Source organism: Squalius cephalus (genome assembly GCF_949319135.1).
Source record: "Squalius cephalus genome assembly, chromosome: 20".
NCBI classification, from domain to species: Eukaryota; Metazoa; Chordata; class Actinopteri; order Cypriniformes; family Leuciscidae; genus Squalius; species Squalius cephalus.
The window spans coordinates 34,825,365-34,844,858 of NC_137141.1; the positions used below are offsets into that span (position 1 = coordinate 34,825,365).

The window sequence follows — 19,494 nt, forward strand, 5'->3', positions numbered from 1 at the left end:
CTGCCACCATGGCCTTCCGCTCCTCTTTGGATGCGTTCGACCAGAAGAGGGGGGCCTGTCCCCAACCGAGGCCTGTCCGGCCATCCTGTACTCTGCCAACCACCTCCCTGTGTTGCAGCCTACTTATTGCCAGGTCAACCTCCTCCTTGGCCTTCCATTTTCTCCCGGTTAACACCTGGACGTCCGCAGCTCTCACCAGATGATCTGTGGACTCTCTTAGCTCCATGATCAGCCGCACCTTCTCCTGCTTATATCCTCCGCTGATGGAACGCAGGGGCAGCTGGAGCTTGGTCTTGCCAAAGAGGCCTACATCAGAAAGGCATCTTGGTAGCCCGAGCCATTTCCTGATGTACGAGTTTGCCAAGCTATCCAACTTGCTCACTGTGGAGGAGGGAACTTCGCTCATCTTGAGTGGCCACATTATCCTCTGGTACAGCGTGAATTGGTAACACCAAACCTTGTATTTGCCTGGGAGCTGACTGCGGTTGATCCTGGTGAGGCCATCTGCCAGCTGCTTCTTCACCACGTTCCCCATCTGTTTGTCCGTGAGATCTGCAGAGTAGATTCGGCCGAGGCTCCGAACCGGCTGGCTAGACAACAAGGGGATTTCCTCACCGCCAGCGCTAAAGATGGTGCGGTCACTACTGACCCCTTTCTGAAGGGACAAGCTTCGTGACTTTGAGGGCTTGATCCTCATTCTTGCCCACTCCACGAGTTCATCAAACCTCTTAAGCAGTCTCACAGTGCATGGAGCTGTCTGGAGTATGGTGGTAACGTCATCCATGTACCCTCTCAGTGGAGGTAGCCTTTGGCCTGATGGCAACTTCACTCCTCCAACCACCTGCCTTGCCCCAATGAGGATGATCTCAAACGCTGCTACAAACAAAATGGGGGAGATTGAACACCCCATGGCAATGCCAACTTCAAGTCGTTGCCACTTTGTGGTGAAGTTTTCATGTATGCAGCATATCTGGATGTCCTCAAAGTATCTGGATATCATTCCTTTACAGGGATCAGGGATATAGAAGAAGTCCAGGGCGAATTTGATAAGTTGGTGGGGGACAGACCCATAGGCGTTGGCAAGATCTAACCAGACGACATGCAGATCGCCCTTCTCCCTCTTTGCCCTCTGAATCTGTTCCCATATTACTGAGGAATGTTCAACACACCCTGGAAAGCCTGGTATGCCAGCCTTCTGGCAGCTGGTATCTATAAACCCATTGCACGTAAGAAACGAGGTCATCCTCTTGGCCATGATGGAAAAGAATATCTTTCCTTCTACGTTTAGAAGGGCTATGTTCCTAAACTGGTCGATATCCTTTGAATCTTGCTCCTTGGGAATGAGGACAGACAGGGCTCTCCGCCACTCTACAGGAACAACTGCTTTCTTCCATGCTGTTCCTAGGAGTTTCCACAGGATCCTCTGCACACCGGGACAATGCTTGTACAGCTTGTAGGGTATCCCATTGGGGCCTGGTGCTGAGGCTCCTCTTGCCCTCCGAACGATGTCTGCGACCTCACTGAGTTTAGGGGGTGCAGTATTAAAGGGCACGGCTGGGGGGGCTGGGCGGGGGACATACCCCGGGGAGCCCAGTGGAGTCAGTCTACCAGCATCGCTGAACTGCTGACTGAAGTGCCGTTCCAGCTCATCCTTTGTTGTTTCCAACTTCCCGCTCCTCCTATCCTCCAGCAGCTGCCTTGCATGTTTGAAGGGATTCTTGAAGAAATCACTCCTCTCTTTCTCCTTTCGTTTTCTGCGCTTACGAATGCGCTCAGCTCTTCGCAAGCTGGCCAGACTTTCCTTCACCTCCTTCCACAGTAGCTTCAGACCTTCCTTCTCCTCTTCCTCTGCTTTCCTCCACTGCTTTCGGAGCTGCCGCCGCCTCTTCACCAGCTGCTCGATCTGTTGTTCCCTCCTTCCTTTCAGCCTTAGGCCTGCGCATTTCTTCCCCGAGATTGTTCCGAACCTGCCTCTACACTCCTCATACAAGATGTCTCCGATGAAATTGAGCTTGGCCTCAACATCGCCACGGAGTGAGTGTTCCAGAATGGTACTGAGTTCCGCATCCAGATGTTGCCACTCTGCCACTTCCTTGGCCTTTGGCCACTTGATCGCTTGTCTCCGCCCTGGTTCTCTTCTTTCCCCTCTACGGACTGGCCCTTGGTTGTCAGGCCCAATCGCTGTGCTCTCCGCTAGACCGCCTTCAACAGGATTACTCTCCACAATTAGATCTCCTCCCTCTACTTCCTGCTCCCTCTCCTCAGCTGTGGATCCCTCAGCACTGTGGTGTGTGGCCTGGCTCTGGGGTCCACTTGTCTTACCTGCAGATTGTGCAAAACCTCTGGGACTTTTGAGCAGGGTTGGGGAAAGTTACTTTTAAAAGTTTTGCATTACAATATTGCATTACTCCCAAAAAAAGTAACTAATTGCATTACTTAGTTACTTTTTATTAAAAGTAATGCATTACGTTACTTTTGCGTTACTTTGTCTCACCTGTGCTGGACTTGCTTGTTAGTTTTTTTATAACAAAGTTCTGTTCAAAGTTCACAAGTTCTATTTTTGGCAAATGTTAAGGCCCTTTCACACCAAAAGTGACATGAATAAGCCTCAGACTGAAGGAAATGCAGATATACGCGTGTACAGTAGAGTACAGTAGAGGTAGAGTATAGTAGAGTAGAGTAGTGTGCAGTGGAGATAGAGTACAGTAGAGTACAGTAGAGGTAGAGTACAGTAGAGTACAGTAGTGTGCAGTGGAGATAGAGTACAGTAGAGGTAGAGTACAGTAGAGTTCAGTAGAGTACAGTAGAGGTAGAATACAGTAGAGATGTCGTACAGTAGAGTACGGTATAGGTAGAGTAGAGTACAGTAGAGGTAGGGTACAGTAGAGGTAGTGTACAGTAGAGGTAGAGTACAGTAGAGGCAGCGTACAGTAGAGTACGGTAGAGGCAGAGTACCGTAGAGGTAGAGTACAGTAGTGTACAGTAGAGGTAGTGTACAGTAGAGGTAGAGTACAGTAGAGTACGGTAGAGGCAGAGTACAGTAGAGGTAGAGTACAGTAGAGTACAGTAGAGGTAGAGGCAGAGTACAGTAGAGGTAGAGTACAGTAGAGTACAGTAGAGGTAGAGGCAGAGTACAGTAGAGGTAGAGTACAGTAGTGTACAGTAGAGGTAGAGTAGAGTACAGTAGAGGTGGTGTACAGTAGAGGTAGTGTACAGTAGAGGTAGAGTACAGTAGAGTACGGTAGAGGCAGAGTACAGTAGAGGTAGAGTACAGTAGTGTACAGTAGAGGTAGAGTAGAGTACAGTAGAGGTGGTGTACAGTAGAGGTAGAGTACAGTAGTGTACAGTAGAGGTAGAGTAGAGTACAGTAGAGGTGGTGTACAGTAGAGGTAGAGTACAGTAGAGTGCAGTAGAGGTAGTGTACAGTAGAGTACGGTAGAGGTAGAGTAGAGTAGAGTACAGTAGAGGTAGGGTACAGTAGTGTACAGTAGAGGTAGAGTGTAGTAGAGGTAGAGTACAGTAGAGTACAGTAGAGGTAGAGTACAGTAGAGGTAAAGTACAGTCAAGTGCGGTAGAGGTAGAGTACAGCAGAGGTAGAGTACAGTAGAGTACAGTAGAGGTAAAGTACAGTAAAGTACAGTAGGGGTAGAGTACAGTAAAGGTGGTGTACAGTAGAGGTAGTGTACAGTAGAGTGCAGCAGAAGTAGAGTACAGTAGAGGTAAAGTACAGTCAAGTACGGTAGAGGTAGAGTACAGTAGAGTACAGTAGAGGTAAAGTACAGTAGTGGTAGAGTACAGTAAAGGTAGAGTACAGTAGAGGTAGTGTACAGTAGAAGTAGAGTACAGTGGTGTGCAGTAGAGATAGAGTACAGTAGAGGTAAAGTACCGTAGAGTGCAGTAGCAGTAGAGTACAGTAGAGTACAGTAGGGGTAGAGTACAGTAGAGGTAAAGTACAGTAAAGTACGGTAGAGGTAGCGTACAGTAGAGGTAGAGTACAGTAGAGTACAGTAGAGGTAGAGTACAGTAGAGGTGGAGTACAGTAAAGGTAGAGTACAGTAGAAGTAGAGTACAGTGGTGTGCAGTAGATGTAGAGTACAGTAGAGTACAGTAGATGTAGAGTACAGTAGAGTACAGTAGATGTAGAGTACAGTGGTGTACAGTGGAGGTAGAGTACAGTAGAGGTGGTGTACAGTAGAGGTAGAGTACAGTATAGTACAGTAGAGGTAGAGTACAGTAGAGGTGGAGTACAGTAAAGGTAGAGTACAGTAGAAGTAGAGTACAGTGGTGTGCAGTAGATGTAGAGTACAGTAGAGTACAGTAGATGTAGAGTACAGTAGAGTACAGTAGATGTAGAGTACAGTGGTGTACAGTAGATGTAGAGTACAGTAGAGTACAGTAGATGTAGAGTACAGTGGTGTACAGTGGAGGTAGAGTACAGTAGAGGTAGAGTACAGTAAAGGTAGAGTACAGTAAAGGTAGAGTACAGTAGAGGTAGTGTACAGTAAAGGTAGAGTACAGTAAAGGTAGAGTACAGTAAAGGTAGAGTACAGTAGAAGTAGAGTACAGTGGTGTGCAGTAGAGATAGAGTACAGTAGAGGTAGAGTACCGTAGAGTGCACTAGAAGTAGAGTACAGTAGTGTACAGTAAAGTACAGAAGTGCACAGTAGATTACAGTAGAGTACAGTAGAGGTAGAGTACCGTAGAGTGCAGTAGAAGTAGAGTACAGTAGTGTACAGTAGAGTATAGAAGTGCACAGTAGATTACAGTAGAGGTAGAGTACAGTAGAGTACAGTAGAGGTAAAGTACAGTAGAGGGCGCCACTCAAACAAACCTTTCAGCTGCTGTTCTGAATTAAAGAACAATAGGATACAGGAGAAGGAAATTCAACACTCTTATTTCTAAATCTAATCTAAAGTAAATTCTGCTTATTCGTATGGTTTAATTAGATCATTGAAGGTCAGCAGCAAAGGTTGGTTGGTTAATAAAGTGAGATTAAATACAGAATATTTATGTAATTTAATAAAGTTAATTATAAAAGTTTTGCATACAATTCTGAGATTGTCACAATCTCAGACACACACACACCTCCTCACTTTATTTCTCTCAACATGGGGACAGGAGAGCTGTCAGTCAGTAAATGTGAAGAAGTAACTAGCGTTACTTATTTGAAAAAGTAACTTAGATATGTTGTTGTAAATTGAAAAAGTAATGCGTTACTTTACTAGTTACTTGAAAAAGTAATCTGATTACATTACTCAAGTTACTTGTAATGCGTTTCCCCCAACACTGATTTTGAAGGATAGAATTCTGTAGAATGATGCATAATTTCAGTTCAGTAAATAAACTTAAACTTAAACTTAAACTTAAACGTGTTCTTAATCAATTTCAGGCCATAAATCTCAGAGGTTGACTTGTGTCTGAACTCACTATCTTTTCTTCCATACATAGTGATGTACATCTGAGTGTAATGGATTATTGAAAATGAAAAAGTAGGGCGGGGCTTTGTTCTATGTACCAGTTGTTGATTGGATGTTGAGATGTGGGCGTGGCACTCTCGCAGGGGCGGGGCTTAAGCGCACTTGTTACCAGAGAGAAGATTGATGCTTCACTGGATTAAACATTACAAAATGAAACGTTTGAATTGTTCAGGGTAAAATATATAACATGCATTTAGAAAATAGGTATGGTGGATATTCATTTCATGCCTATACTTTTTTATTGAGGCTCACTGTTATTTTTGTGAGGATGCACAAGACCATTTACATCAAACTATTTGAGTGAGCATTGACTGAGGACTACTATTTGTTTTAAAATACGAACCTGAAATCTGAAGAGAGCACCAGACCTGATTAACAGTGACTATAATCAACATTAACAACGAAGAAATGCACATTACAGAGACAGACAGACAGAGGGAGTGAGACGGGAAGGAGGAGTGTGAAGAGATGTATTAATGTGTCAAGACCAGACCAGACCAAACAGGTCCTACACAGATCAGCAAGAGACATGAATGAATGAATGAATGAATGAATGAATGAATGAATGAATGAATGTCCCAGCGTTTGTCCAGACAGATTTTACATGAGAAACGGACCTGAACTTTCTCTCATGGAGGAGAGGACATGAAACCAGAACTTTGCGAGGAGCCTCATGAATCAGAGGATGTTTTGAAAATAGCGATGTTCACATCATCATTCCTCTATCTGTGTCCCATGCTTATGTTCCCTAGATATGTATAAGAACTGTTGCTTCATTCATTCAGCCATCTGTTCCTTTCGCTGCTTGTGATTGGACGAGCTCCACGGCAATCATCACCAGGGGGCGTGGCTATGATGTCTCTCTCCATGTAACGCGTGTTTGAGACTCAGTTTGAGTGTTAGTGATTCAGTGACAAGGACAGACTCATCATCCTCATCATCATCATCAGCTTTACGAACATATTTCACTTACTGGAAACTTTTATCATTCCCAGCGAGGATCGTAACACTGAAAGTGAATAGGAAGTTTGTTGAACATTTCTGGATTTATTTTGGAGTTGCGCATCTGGAGGTTCATGCTTGAGACGTTCGAGACTCTGTAAACTTCACCAAAGCGCGTCACCATGTGTCAAAAGAGTGTGTTGTGCTTTTTGAGTGTGTTTGGGTTCTGCGCTCTAGCGTTCGGGGCTCGTGAATGCGCACCGTGCGCGCTCCGCTCGTGCCCGCTCCTGAGCGCGCTCGGGTGTGGTTCTGGCCGGGTTCTGGCCCGTGACCCGTGCGGGTGCTGTGACCAGTGCTCTCGGCTGGAGCTCGAGCTGTGTGGAGGACCGGACTGGACTCTGGGTTACTGCGGATCCGGACTCACCTGTGCCGCGCGCAACAGAACCGGACCCGCGCTCGTACCTGAGACAGGTGTCTGCAGAGGTCAGTGACGCGCACGAGCTTTCACTTCAACATGACACTCAATGCATGTGTATAAAGTATATAAGACCTCTCATGATGAAGATGATGAAGATGAGGAGGAGTATGGTTGTGGATTTAGATGAAATCAGTGAGAAGTTGTGTTTTTTTGTTGGTAACACTTTACAATAAGGTTCATTAGTTAACATTAATGTATTGACTAACATGAACAAACAATGAGCAATACATTAGTTACAGTATTTATTAATCTTTGTTAATGTTATAAAAATCCAGCTGTTCATTGTTTGTTCATGTTAGTTCACAGTGCATTAACTAATGTTAACAAATACAACCTTTGATTTTAATAATGTATTAATACATGTTGAAATTAATATTAACTAAGATTAATAAATGCTGTAGAAGTGCAGTTCATTATTAGTTCATGTTAACTAAGGTAACTAATGAACCTTATTGTAAAGTGTTACCGTTTTTTTCTCTAGTGCATCATGACTGACTGATTGATATGGTTATTGATATTGATTTAGATTTTAGAGGGTAGTTCTGTACTGAGATGGCTGTGCCATGGTAAAGTGATTATAATAACATGGTACTTTGATATGGTTCTGATTGATATGTATTACAGCACAATACTCCAAGATACTTTGAAAAATACCATGCTAAATGTCCAAAAACATGGTATTGCCATAGTATAATGTTCAAAATACTATAGTATTGCCATGGTACATGCCTAAAAACAATGGTAGTGCCATAATATCATGTCCGAATAGTACAGTATGGTACTGTACATGTCCAAAAGACCATTGATAATACCATAGTACTTTTTGGTACTTTTTAGTGAGTGGAGAGACAGTTACACTTATTTTGATTCCCATTTTACTATGAGGTTTATAATGTCCAAATTGTTAGATCACCAAGAACAAGTTATTCATAAGAGTTTCTCAGTTTTTATGAAAGCATCTTATGTCAGTCTGATGGACTCAGTGTCCTGGGATTTGATCTATGATGTGATATTAGGCTCTTTTCCAAGAGTTTAGTACGGAAAGGGTCATCATGCCTGACCGGAGCTGGACTTTCTCTGCGTCTAAACTCTTGAATGGCTCCAGACGGCTGAGTGAAAGCAGAAGTGAGTCTGTGGGAATGTTCTGGAGCTCAATTACCCCTCGTCTTCATCTTCCTCCTGTGGGGTCTGGGATTCATCCCAAGGGATCGTGTCCTCTTGATTAGGCTTTATTTACAAGTGAGTGTTAAGGGTTAATCCCGACCCGGTGCGTATGAATGAGTCTGGCTTAACAGATGCAGTGATTGAGTGTGTCTCTCAATCCCAAAATCAGCAGCAGGACAGACCAGAGCTATTAGAGTAAAAAGCCTGAGAGTAATTTTATTGCCGATTTTAAGTTATTCTGAATGTGGTCAGTGTGGAAGTTTAGGAAGAAAGAAAGAAAGAAAGAATCTCTAAGAATCTTCTTAGAAAGAAAATATGAGCATGTCAAAAAATTGAGGTTAAATAATGATAGTCGTTTTCCAGCCACTGATTAACCAGCATCTCTTTATCATAGTAATACATTATTCATGATTGTCATCGTTAATTAGAATTACCCCCCTCCCCTCCATTAGCGAAGAAATTAATGAGGTTATTTATATGCAGACATGGCTGAAGGCGGATAGAAGATGGGGAAATGAAAAGAGCTTGTTGAATATTGTATATCAGTCTTTTTTGGGGTACATCCATTTGCACTGTTCTCATGCACTCTCAATGAATACTGGCATCTTTAACATCCATCCAAGGTTATTTAGAACATTTAAATGTTCATAACACTAAGAAAAAAATAGTTATTTTAAGAACTGACCTCTGAAAGATCCCTGACCCAAAAGAAGATCTTATATGGCATTGCTGCAAGAAAAAAAAACATTAGATTTCCTTAATGTAGTGTGAGCACATTTGTACTGCATTTATGTAAAATAAAGAATGCAACATTTCTGCAGGGTTTCATTTATTTTGCTCTACAAACAAAAACCTGCAAAAATGCTAATTAGCCGCTTCTACATCATCAATACTGCCTATTTAAAATAGGGATGCATGATATATGGGCCACCATATTGGTATCAACGATTTATGTTCATTTTTAATGTTATTGTTATCGGCCCAGATATGAAAATGGCCGATATATTAAAGCCGATAAATAATGTATTATTTCCTTCAGCTGAGACTCTTCAGATGCGCACTGTTCAACATGATGGTGTTGAATTGCTTGAAATATGATTGAAATCACTTCAAAAAGGAAAATCCAGTTAAAGTGCAAGTCTGTCATATCGGCTACACAACATTATAATGAGAACGTCATAATTGTGTGTTTGGGACATGGATTTTAATGCTGAGACTTGTGCTTTTGTAATTAGGCTCTCAAAAGTTATATACAATGTGTATTTAGATTTATCGGCCAATATATCGGTTATCAGCTTTCAAATAGTAAGAATTATCGGTTATCGTATCGGCCCAAATTTTCATATTGTTATTTCTGTAGGACTAGAGTCTCCAAACAGAATAATGACTGTTATCTAACAGGTTTCCTAAAACACTCAGTCCAGTATGACGCTGTAATAGCAGGTCAATCACTGTCAGAACGCTCGTTTTATCAGTCGTTTTCCTCGTCAGTGTCGCTATCAGCCTGAGCTCAGTCCCTGATGTCCGTGTCTCGTTCTGAATGCCAAGACAAAACGCCTCCATGTCCTTCAGTTTGTGAGATTAAATATCAGCTTCCCACATTTGACCCGCAACAATTAGAAGAGAAACGACAATATCGAGAAGGACGTAACATGTTTGCAAACTGATTAAACTAGTTATCATGTGGACTTTAGATAGCAGCACTAGACCAGACTGTTTTTATTACAGACTAGTCTGTGTTTATACGGGGGTGGGGGGGGGGGACTTTTTACACTTACTTCAAATCCCTTTTTGTTACTATGAGGATTATATTGTCCAAGGTGTCAAATAATTATAAATTAGACTTTTCCCATGTTTATGGATCCCGCTGGATGTTGTAGTTTGCTCTGTTAGGAAAACTTGTGCTGATGAACAGAGCCGGTGTGCGATCCGTCGACGTGAACAGATGTGCATTGTGGGCGCACGCTACAAAAAGCGTTTGGGGTCGTGTGAAAATATGAAAATATCCTCGCAGGAAGTATTGATATGGAAAAGACGTTGGCGGAGCGGATCATTCCGAGGTGACCGGAAATAATAGGGAAAGTTTTGGCAGGATGGTCTGATCCTGGTTTGAAAAGGCTGTTTGTGATGGCGATGTCTGTGTGAGAACAACCGCCATGTGGTTTTCCACAAACGGGACGTTTCTGTGCCAAATGCACCAATATCTGCCCGTTCGCTTTCAGTACTCGGTCACGTCTAAGAATGTGCTCACTGTACTAACCAGGACTGGCCTCATAATGCATCAAAAAACACTTATCTCAATTGTTTCTCCAGCATTGAGATCAGTGGGAGAGCAAATACTTCAAAAACTTCAAAGTTTTGTGCTTTAGGAAGCCGTTCCAGCCGCTCAGAGATCTCAGTGTCCACATAATCTCTCACTGTAGGACTAATATGAGTCTGTTTTTATATTTCATCTCAGGAACTGTAGAGTAGAAGCACATCTCTCCCAGCAAACAGGGAACGTTCTTTCAAAGTTATGAAGTAATGTTCTTCCAGTAATATTTATCTGCCATGCACATACACACTGTAAAGCTTCAGGAGTGACAACCACTTTTAAATTCACTCCCGAAACTGTGATGATTGACATCGGGTTCGGTGTCCGCTATTCTGACCAAAGACTCGTTGTGTTGAAGCACAGTCGACTTTCACATGACTTTCACATTCACATGTCCACTTATTATAGCATTTTTGGGCTTGTTGTTTAAGCTTGGCTCATAAAGTAATGGAGTTTACGGAGTTATTAAAGTGAGCAGGTGCAGGTCGCGATATTTTGGTCTTATTTTCAGCATAAAGCATTTGGTTTTACTGTAGGCTTGTTCTTGGTTGCTGTTTTATAGAAAGATCTGTCAACACGTGTGTAAACCTCACTCCCCTGATCTCAAGGCATGCTGGCAACTAGAGACTTTGTACCTGTACCTGTAGTCAATCATTTTATCCCTTAAAACTCATCTCTGATCACCAGAATGACATGTTTAAAGTTTTTTCCTTGGAAAAAAACATTTCTTCATGTCTTAAAATATCTTGCATGTAACTCGACACCCTTGCCTCATTTAGTATGCGCGGTTCTATGAATATGCAAATGAGCCCCGCCTCCACTCACTCACTCAGCTCGGAGATCCACTGGTTGACGATCACACGTTGATCTGATTGGTTACAAGGTAGTTTGTGACGTCAGAAACACCAGCGATTTCAAAGCGTGTTTTTGAGACTGTCTTTGGTTCACTGCAGTTTTAAGGAGGAAATACTCAGCAATGCTGTCGACTTATGAATTTACACATGGTTTGTCTTAAAGCAGATTAAAAACACCACATAGACATATAAACAACTTTAAAAGCGTGTTTTTCACCACAGGGTGACTTTTGCTACTTTGTTTCAGAATGTTCATTCAAATGTAACAGTGTTTATAGAATGATAAAACGGAATGTTCGCATAACCAAGAAAAAACGCTTTGACCTTTTGAACGTTCCGAGAACATTCAGAAAAAGGGGATGTTGGGGCATTGGTAGAACACATTTTTGTGAGCTGGGCTGTTACGTGTCCTGAACAGTTTCTTCTGGTTTGTTTGGTGAGTTTGTGAGCCAAGCCCCAGGAGAGCATCACGGGGGACATTAGGAGCCGCCGAAGCCGGTTTGTCTTTGTTTATTCACATGTGTCAGGCTGGGGGGTCTTCAGGAGAACCTGCGGGAGCCGAGGGGTTCTGCATCTGACGTCGATACTCCAGACTTATTTAACACACATGCGGCTGGAAGAGGAAAACACAGGGATGCATGCGAAGGGCAATGAGAGGCAGAAAGACTCAAGCTGTTTCTAGTGTATAAATGAGGTAATCTTTTAGAGTGAAGTTCTCATTTATGTTTCAGTCAAGTGTCGGTTTTGTTCTCATCTCGTTGCTGTCGAGGAGAAGCGTTTGAGACATTAAAGAGATCTTTCCAGAGATGCCGCTCTTCACATGTCGGTCAAAAATGACCGAATTGTATTGTTTATTTCAATTAAATTAATGTACTATATTTTAGTTCGATAATGTTTTTTATTTCATATTTTGTATTTTTAGGGGGTTTATGGTACTAAATTATAGTTACGCTATATTTATAATCCATTTATTCACTTTTTGAGCATAGGCCTGAACATTTAATTTCCTGTTGCCTGTTTCCTTAAACTGTTGCTCTAAAGCATTCAAGATTTACCACAGACTGAAGTTTGATCTCTTTTCAAAGACGACACTTGGCAGATTATTGCTGAAGTGAAAAAAGTTTTGAAAAGTGAACTTAAAAAAACTTACAGAATTTTACGTTTATTGTTATGAAAAATGAAATTTTTCAAAAACATGTTTTACTCTAAAACTGTGAGAAAATCAAAGCCATAAATCTAAATAAATTGTGTTAAAAATTTGAGCTTGATACAGTATCTCAGTAAATGAGCTTTCAGTGAGAGTGTGTTCGGCTGCAGTACCAAACGCTTCCACTAGAGGAAATTCGTCTCTCATTTTTGACTGCGAGGAGCACAAGTGGGACTATTTTTTTTTCAGGACCATTTAACCTTTTTTTCATGTTCACATAGCAAGTGCCAAAATCTTTACCAAGTTTCGTACCATTCCGATGAAAAAAAAAAAAAGAAAATGTTTTCAGAGTGTCTCATTTTGGTGCCATTCATTGGAGCGTAAAAAAACAATCTCAATCTCATCTTGTCTTCTTCTCTACAGTGATACCCGGTGCGACGGACTCAGACGAGGAGGACGAGCGCTGCCCCCTGGTGGCCGGATGCGATCGCGTCGACGGACGGTGTGTGTGTGAGTCCAAACACTCCTGCATCAGAACCTACAGCTATCCCGACAGAGACGCCTGTGTGCATGCTGGGAAAACAGGTATGGACCTTGACAAGAACATATTATAATAACAAATAAATAGTGCTGGGCAACGATTAATCGGTTGCCCAGAACCACAAATAAAGTATTTGTACGTGTGCAAAATCAATTTTTTTGCGTTCAGATTGGAACCCGTCCCAAAGTTTCTGCTCACGATGAAGAACGTGCATTACGTTCTCTTTGCGAGCAGCTCTTCTGGGACGTGTTTTAACAGGTTTATGCATGATATATCTTTAAATAAACCGTCATGTCACATCGTTTACGTTCAGCATAAAGCTACATTTATTTAAATTTCATTGAACCAAGTTTACATTAGAGTAAGACGCAATTTATATGGCACATTAATCATCGGTAGCCTGTGTTTGACCTGAAACTCTCTGTCTCTCAGGGTCTCGCCGTCACGAACACAGACACAGGTTTGTGGGCCCCGTGAACCCGGAGTGTGTGTTTTCTGGCTGTAATCTGACGGTCGACGGATGTGTGTGTGCGTCTCAGAGCTGCTACGATCACTTCACGTACGTCAACCGCAGTCAGTGCCAGCGGGCGGCAGGTAACGCAACATTTCCAGTGCATTAACTCTGAACTAAACATTTGAGACGGGACGCGAGTGTGTGTGTGTTACAGGAGTGTGCAAAGGTTTTAGGATTTGTGCATCTATTATGCTATTTTAAAGACTCCTAGTTTTGTTTAGGAGTCCCTACAACAGGTTCACATGCATCCATGATCAAAACACGCTTGAATTCTCTCATAATCTGCACTGCAGCGTCAGCTCTCTTCTCTCAGTGTCTGAAACGCTTTGTTCGGAGATTCAGTCTCTCTAAGCTCCGCCTCTCTGAGAGCTGCTCTGCTCTGATTGGTCGGAAAGCAAACGCTCATTATCATATCTGAATCTCAGCTCTTGATCTCAGTGATACGAACAGTAGCGATGGCATGGGCTTTACCGTATCAATCTCAGAAAACAGCGTCTTCTCGACACGAACAACACGAACCAAACTCTTCCAGTCTCAGATAAACTACAGTGTTTGAGGGCGGGGCTAAGAGACACTCCTCAGCCAATCAAGACCAGAGGCGGGCATTATGCAAATGAGTTACAAACCAACAGCAGGAAGTGAGACTGAATTACTGACGACTCGTTTCAGTTCAGAATCACTTCTTTCTTTTAGGAGACAAAATCTCCATTTATCTTTGATCTTTGAAACTTTACACTCACAAACAGCTTTATTACACACTACATGTTGTGCATTAATGAAGCCAACAGCATAAACCAACCAACAATAAACTGGTTTGCCTGCTGGAAGATCTTTATTACTAGATGGCATCTGCAGACTTTTGATCACATTTACTGTGGGGAAAAACTGGATTAAATATGATAAAATGTGTTAATTAGACCTGTGCGTACTACACTCTTATTGGTCGCTGAACGCATCATCAGATTAGACTGAATATTTTATAAACACACAAGCAAGTAGAGGCAGAAGAAGTGTAAAGCTCTGTGAATGATGCATCTTTAAAGTCGGCATGAAAGGGAAGTTGTGCTGATCTTTTCTCCTCTATTGTGTCGTATATCCGAGAGAAACGCTTCAGGAACAAGAACAGATGTGGGCGTGGCTTGATTGTGTCTGTGAGGAATTGATTGGATGGTTGTGGTTTGCTATTGGCTGATCTCCTGTGAGTGACAGGTTATAGCCCCGCCCACATCATCAGAGAAGAGAAGAGATGCTGCGAGAGGAACTTATTCTGATTCAACATTATTACAACAATTATGATGTGCACCTATAAATCATTTACAATAAACACTGCAATAATCATATCTCATGCGCCCGAGATATGAGACGTTCCTGATTCACTGTTTATAACTTCAGTTCAGTGTCATTTAATGCATGTTGTGTTTAGATAATGAGCTTTACTTCAGTACTGTAGTTTTATTCTCTCGACACCTGATTATTCCTGAGCGTCGAGATATTCTCATGGTTTATTATAATGGTAATCAAAGTGAAGCTGTTTACATTAACCTGGAAAGGATTTTAGATGTTGTAGATCCGTGTCTCTGAATGAAGAGAAGGAGAAGTTAGATTTGGCTTGTTGTTCTCAGTGTTTGTAAAAGGCTAGAAATGTTGTTTAACTTCACATACGGTGTCAGTGGATTAATCTCCTCATACTGTAACTGTGAATGTGTCCAGCGTACAGTAAACAAGATTTCTTTGGTTCAGAGACGCCCCTTCCAGCAGCCAAACACTGAGCTGTGTGTGTGTGTGTGTGTGTGTGTGTGTGCGATTTACTCAAGCGCACATCTGTGGATCATTAGCTTGTTTGCAGTGGGATGTGTGTGTCTGTTTGTTATCAACGCTTCAGTGTGTAGCTTATATAACACACTCGTCCCTGAAAACCAGGTTTCTCCACATGTGGAGCACATTGATCAGGACTGCTAGTTGAGAGGCGAATCACAGATGTACATGCGGAGCACATTGATCAGGACTGCTAGTTGAGAGGCGAATCACAGATGTACATGCGGAGCACATTGATCAGGACTGCTAGTTGAGAGGCGAATCACAGATGTACATGCGGAGCACATTGATCAGGACTGCTAGTCGAGAGGCGAATCACAGATGTACATACGGAGCACATTGATCAGGACTGCTAGTCGAGAGGCGAATCACAGATGTACATACGGAGCACATTGATCAGGACTGCTAGTCGAGAGGCGAATCACAGATGTACATGCGGAGCACATTGATCAGGACTGCTAGTCGAGAGGCGAATCACAGATGTATATACGGTGCACATTGATCAGGACTGCTAGTTGAGAGGCGAATCACAGATGTACATGCGGAGCACATTGATCAGGACTGCTAGTCGAGAGGCGAATCACAGATGTATATACGGTGCACATTGATCAGGACTGATAGGCGAGAAGCGAATCGCAGATGTACATACGGAGCACATTGATCAGGACTTCTAGTCGAGAGGCGAATCACAGATGTATATACGGTGCACATTGATCAGGACTGCTAGTCGAGAGGCGAATCGCAGATGTACATGCGGAGCACATTGATCAGGACTGCTAGTCGAGAGGCGAATCACAGATGTACATGCGGAGCACATTGATCAGGTCTGCTAGTCGAGAGGCGAATCGCAGATGTACACGCGGAGCACATTGATCAGGACTGCTAGTCGAGAGGCGAATCGCAGATGTACATGCGGAGCACATTGATCAGGACTGCTAGTCGAGAGGCGAATCACAGATGTACATGCGGAGCACATTGATCAGGACTGCTAGTCGAGAGGCGAATCGCAGATGTACACGCGGTGCACATTGATCAGGTCTGCTAGTCGAGAGGCGAATCGCAGATGTACATACGGAGCACATTGATCAGGACTGCTAGTCGAGAGACGAATCGCAGATGTACATGCGGAGCACATTGATCAGGACTGCTAGTCGAGAGGCGAATCGCAGATGTACATGCGGAGCACATTGATCAGGTCTGCTAGTCGAGAGGCAAATCTCAGATGTACATGCGGAGCACATTGATCAGGACTGCTAGTCGAGAGGCGAATCACAGATGTACATGCGGTGCACATTGATCAGGTCTGCTAGTCGAGAGGCGAATCGCAGATGTACATACGGAGCACATTGATCAGGACTGCTAGTCGAGAGACGAATCGCAGATGTACATACGGAGCACATTGATCAGGACTGCTAGTCGAGAGGCGAATCGCAGATGTACATGCGGAGCACATTGATCAGGTCTGCTAGTCGAGAGGCGAATCTCAGATGTACATGCGGAGCACATTGATCAGGACTGCTAGTCGAGAGGCGAATCTCAGATGTACATGCGGAGCACATTGATCAGGACTGCTAGTCGAGAGGCGAATCGCAGATGTACATACGGAGCACATTAATCAGGACTGCTAGTCGAGAGGCGAATCGCAGATGTACATACGGAGCACATTAATCAGGACTGCTAGTCGAGAGGCGAATCGCAGATGTACATACGGAGCACATTGATCAGGACTGCTAGTCGAGAGGCGAATCACAGATGTACATGCGGAGCACATTGATCAGGACTGCTAGTCGAGAGGCGAATCGCAGATGTACATACGGAGCACATTGATCAGGACTGCTAGTCGAGAGGCGGATCGCAGATGTACATGCGGAGCACATTGATCAGGTCTGCTAGTCGAGAGGCGAATCGCAGATGTACATGCGGAGCACATTGATCAGGTCTGCTAGTCGAGAGGCGAATCTCAGATGTACATGCGGAGCACATTGATCAGGACTGCTAGTCGAGAGGCGAATCGCAGACGTACATGCGGAGCACATTGATCAGGACTGCTAGTCGAGAGGCGAATCGCAGACGTACATGCGGAGCACATTGATCAGGACTGCTAGTCGAGAGGCGAATCGCAGACGTACATGCGGAGCACATTGATCAGGACTGCTAGTCGAGAGGCGAATCGCAGATGTACATGCGGAGCACATTGATCAGGACTGCTAGTCGAGAGGCGAATCACAGACGTACATGCGGAGCACATTGATCAGGTCTGCTAGTCGAGAGGCGAATCACAGATGTACATACGGAGCACATTGATCAGGACTGCTAGTCGAGAGGCGAATCACAGATGTACATACGGAGCACATTGATCAGGACTGCTAGTCGAGAGGCGAATCGCAGATGTACATACGGAGCACATTGATCAGGACTGCTAGTCGAGAGACGAATCGCAGATGTACATGCGGAGCACATTGATCAGGACTGCTAGTCGAGAGGCGAATCACAGACGTACATGCGGAGCACATTGATCAGGACTGCTAGTCGAGAGGCGGATCGCAGATGTACATGCGGAGCACATTGATCAGGTCTGCTAGTTGAGAGGCGAATCACAGACGTACATGCGGAGCACATTGATCAGGTCTGCTAGTCGAGAGGCGAATCACAGACGTACATGCGGAGCACATTGATCAGGACTGCTAGTCGAGAGGCGAATCACAGATGATAAGCACAGATGATAAGCACAGACTTAAGTTTGGTCGCATGTTAAAGAAGACCTGTGGCAGAGTATTGCTATAGTAAAAAAAAAAAAATTAAAAGGAAAACCAAAAAAAGTTAAATATGTATAAGTTTATGAAAATGATTTATGAACATTGTTGTATATAAAATGTGTATTTTAGGAAACATTTTGAACTCTAAAACGGCTAGAAAATCAAAGCCATAAATCTAAACAAGTCGTTTTCCACATTTGAGGTTGATATCTCAGAAAATGAGCTTTCAGTGAGTGTGTGTGTGTGTGTGTGTGTGTGTGTGTGTGTTCGGGCGCAGTTCCAGATTTCCCCATTAGAGGCAGCAAAACGCCACTGGACACACACAGGCTTGATTTGTTATTTGCAGTTTATTTTTTCTCTCTCAAATATTACAAACACACACACACACACACACGCACACATACACATACACATATTTTGTTTTATTACACACATACAAATCACAATCTGACATCCATACCAACACACCCACACAATTATTGTTGCATAATTTATCCAGTTGGCTCTATAATATGCAGAAGCAGAAAACAGGAATAAAGCGAGTGTTTGCTTTATAGGCCGAACCTGAGAAAACGGCACCATCTGGTAAAAAATTGTAAAAATTAAAATTTTAAAGAGCCTATTAACAAAGATTGCATCATTTTATAGTTAAATGGCCCTGGGGTTAGAAAACAGCTGTTTTACATTGGAATCATATTTCACTGTTTTTACTGTATTTTTGATCAAGTAAATGCAGGTTTGAAGAGCAGAAGAGACTCTTTCAAAAACATAAAATCCTTCCGAACCCAAACCTTTGAACTGTAGTGTATTTCCCAAAAAAAAAATTGAATTATTATATTATATTATATTATATTATAATATTTTTGCTGTTGTAATGGAAAAATCCAAATGACTGTTCCCACTTTGTCTTCATAATGTGTAACCAATATAATTAATAAAGAATGCATCATCTCGAGAGCGTCTCACTAGCAGAAGTGTGTGTGTCCTCCAGTCTCCTGCTAATATGTGCTGAGATGTAAAAGCTGAAGCTCCTGTGACGTCGAGCGGCGGAGACTTGGCCTCGCTCCTGCTAATGAAATCATTATTAAACGAGTGCCATAAACAGCATCATAGTGTCGCTGCACATCAGACTTCTTCATTAGTTCTTTGTGTTTGAGCAGACGACACGTAAACACACACACGTGAAGGACAGACTGTGTGTGTGTGTGTGTGTGTGTGTGTGTGTAGTGAAATTTGACCCCAGAATTGAGCTAAATTTGACACAACCTTAGTTTAGAGACATTTTGGGAGGTCCTCTATTAGAAAAGCAATTCATATGAAAAATAGAGCTTTCAACTAAAAAATCGAATCATACAAATATATAATAGGAATATTTTTAATACTAATTTAATAGTATATTAGTAATCATAATAAAATAATAATAATATTAATAATTATGATATTAATAATTATGATTATATAGTAATAATAATAAAAAATGGCCATATAATTA

At 42.7% G+C, this 19,494-nt stretch overlaps 1 protein-coding gene across 3 annotated transcripts in view; it reads left to right on the forward strand.

The window, feature by feature from the left end:
- The first annotated feature begins 6,366 nt into the window (after positions 1-6,366).
- Positions 6,367-19,494, forward strand: part of LOC307147696 (cysteine-rich motor neuron 1 protein) — a 71,042-nt gene continuing 57,914 nt past the window's right edge. For 2 of the 3 annotated variants that reach the window (XM_079852600.1, XM_079852601.1), the window contains exons 1-3: positions 6,493-6,902; positions 12,800-12,961; positions 13,350-13,511. In XM_079852600.1, coding sequence (XP_079708726.1) covers positions 6,602-6,902; positions 12,800-12,961; positions 13,350-13,511 — 625 coding nt within the window. In that variant the 5' untranslated portion in view covers positions 6,493-6,601. Of the gene's footprint in view, positions 6,903-12,799; positions 12,962-13,349; positions 13,512-19,494 lie in introns of all 3 variants that reach the window. The other variant, XM_079852602.1, reaches the window with a different exon arrangement.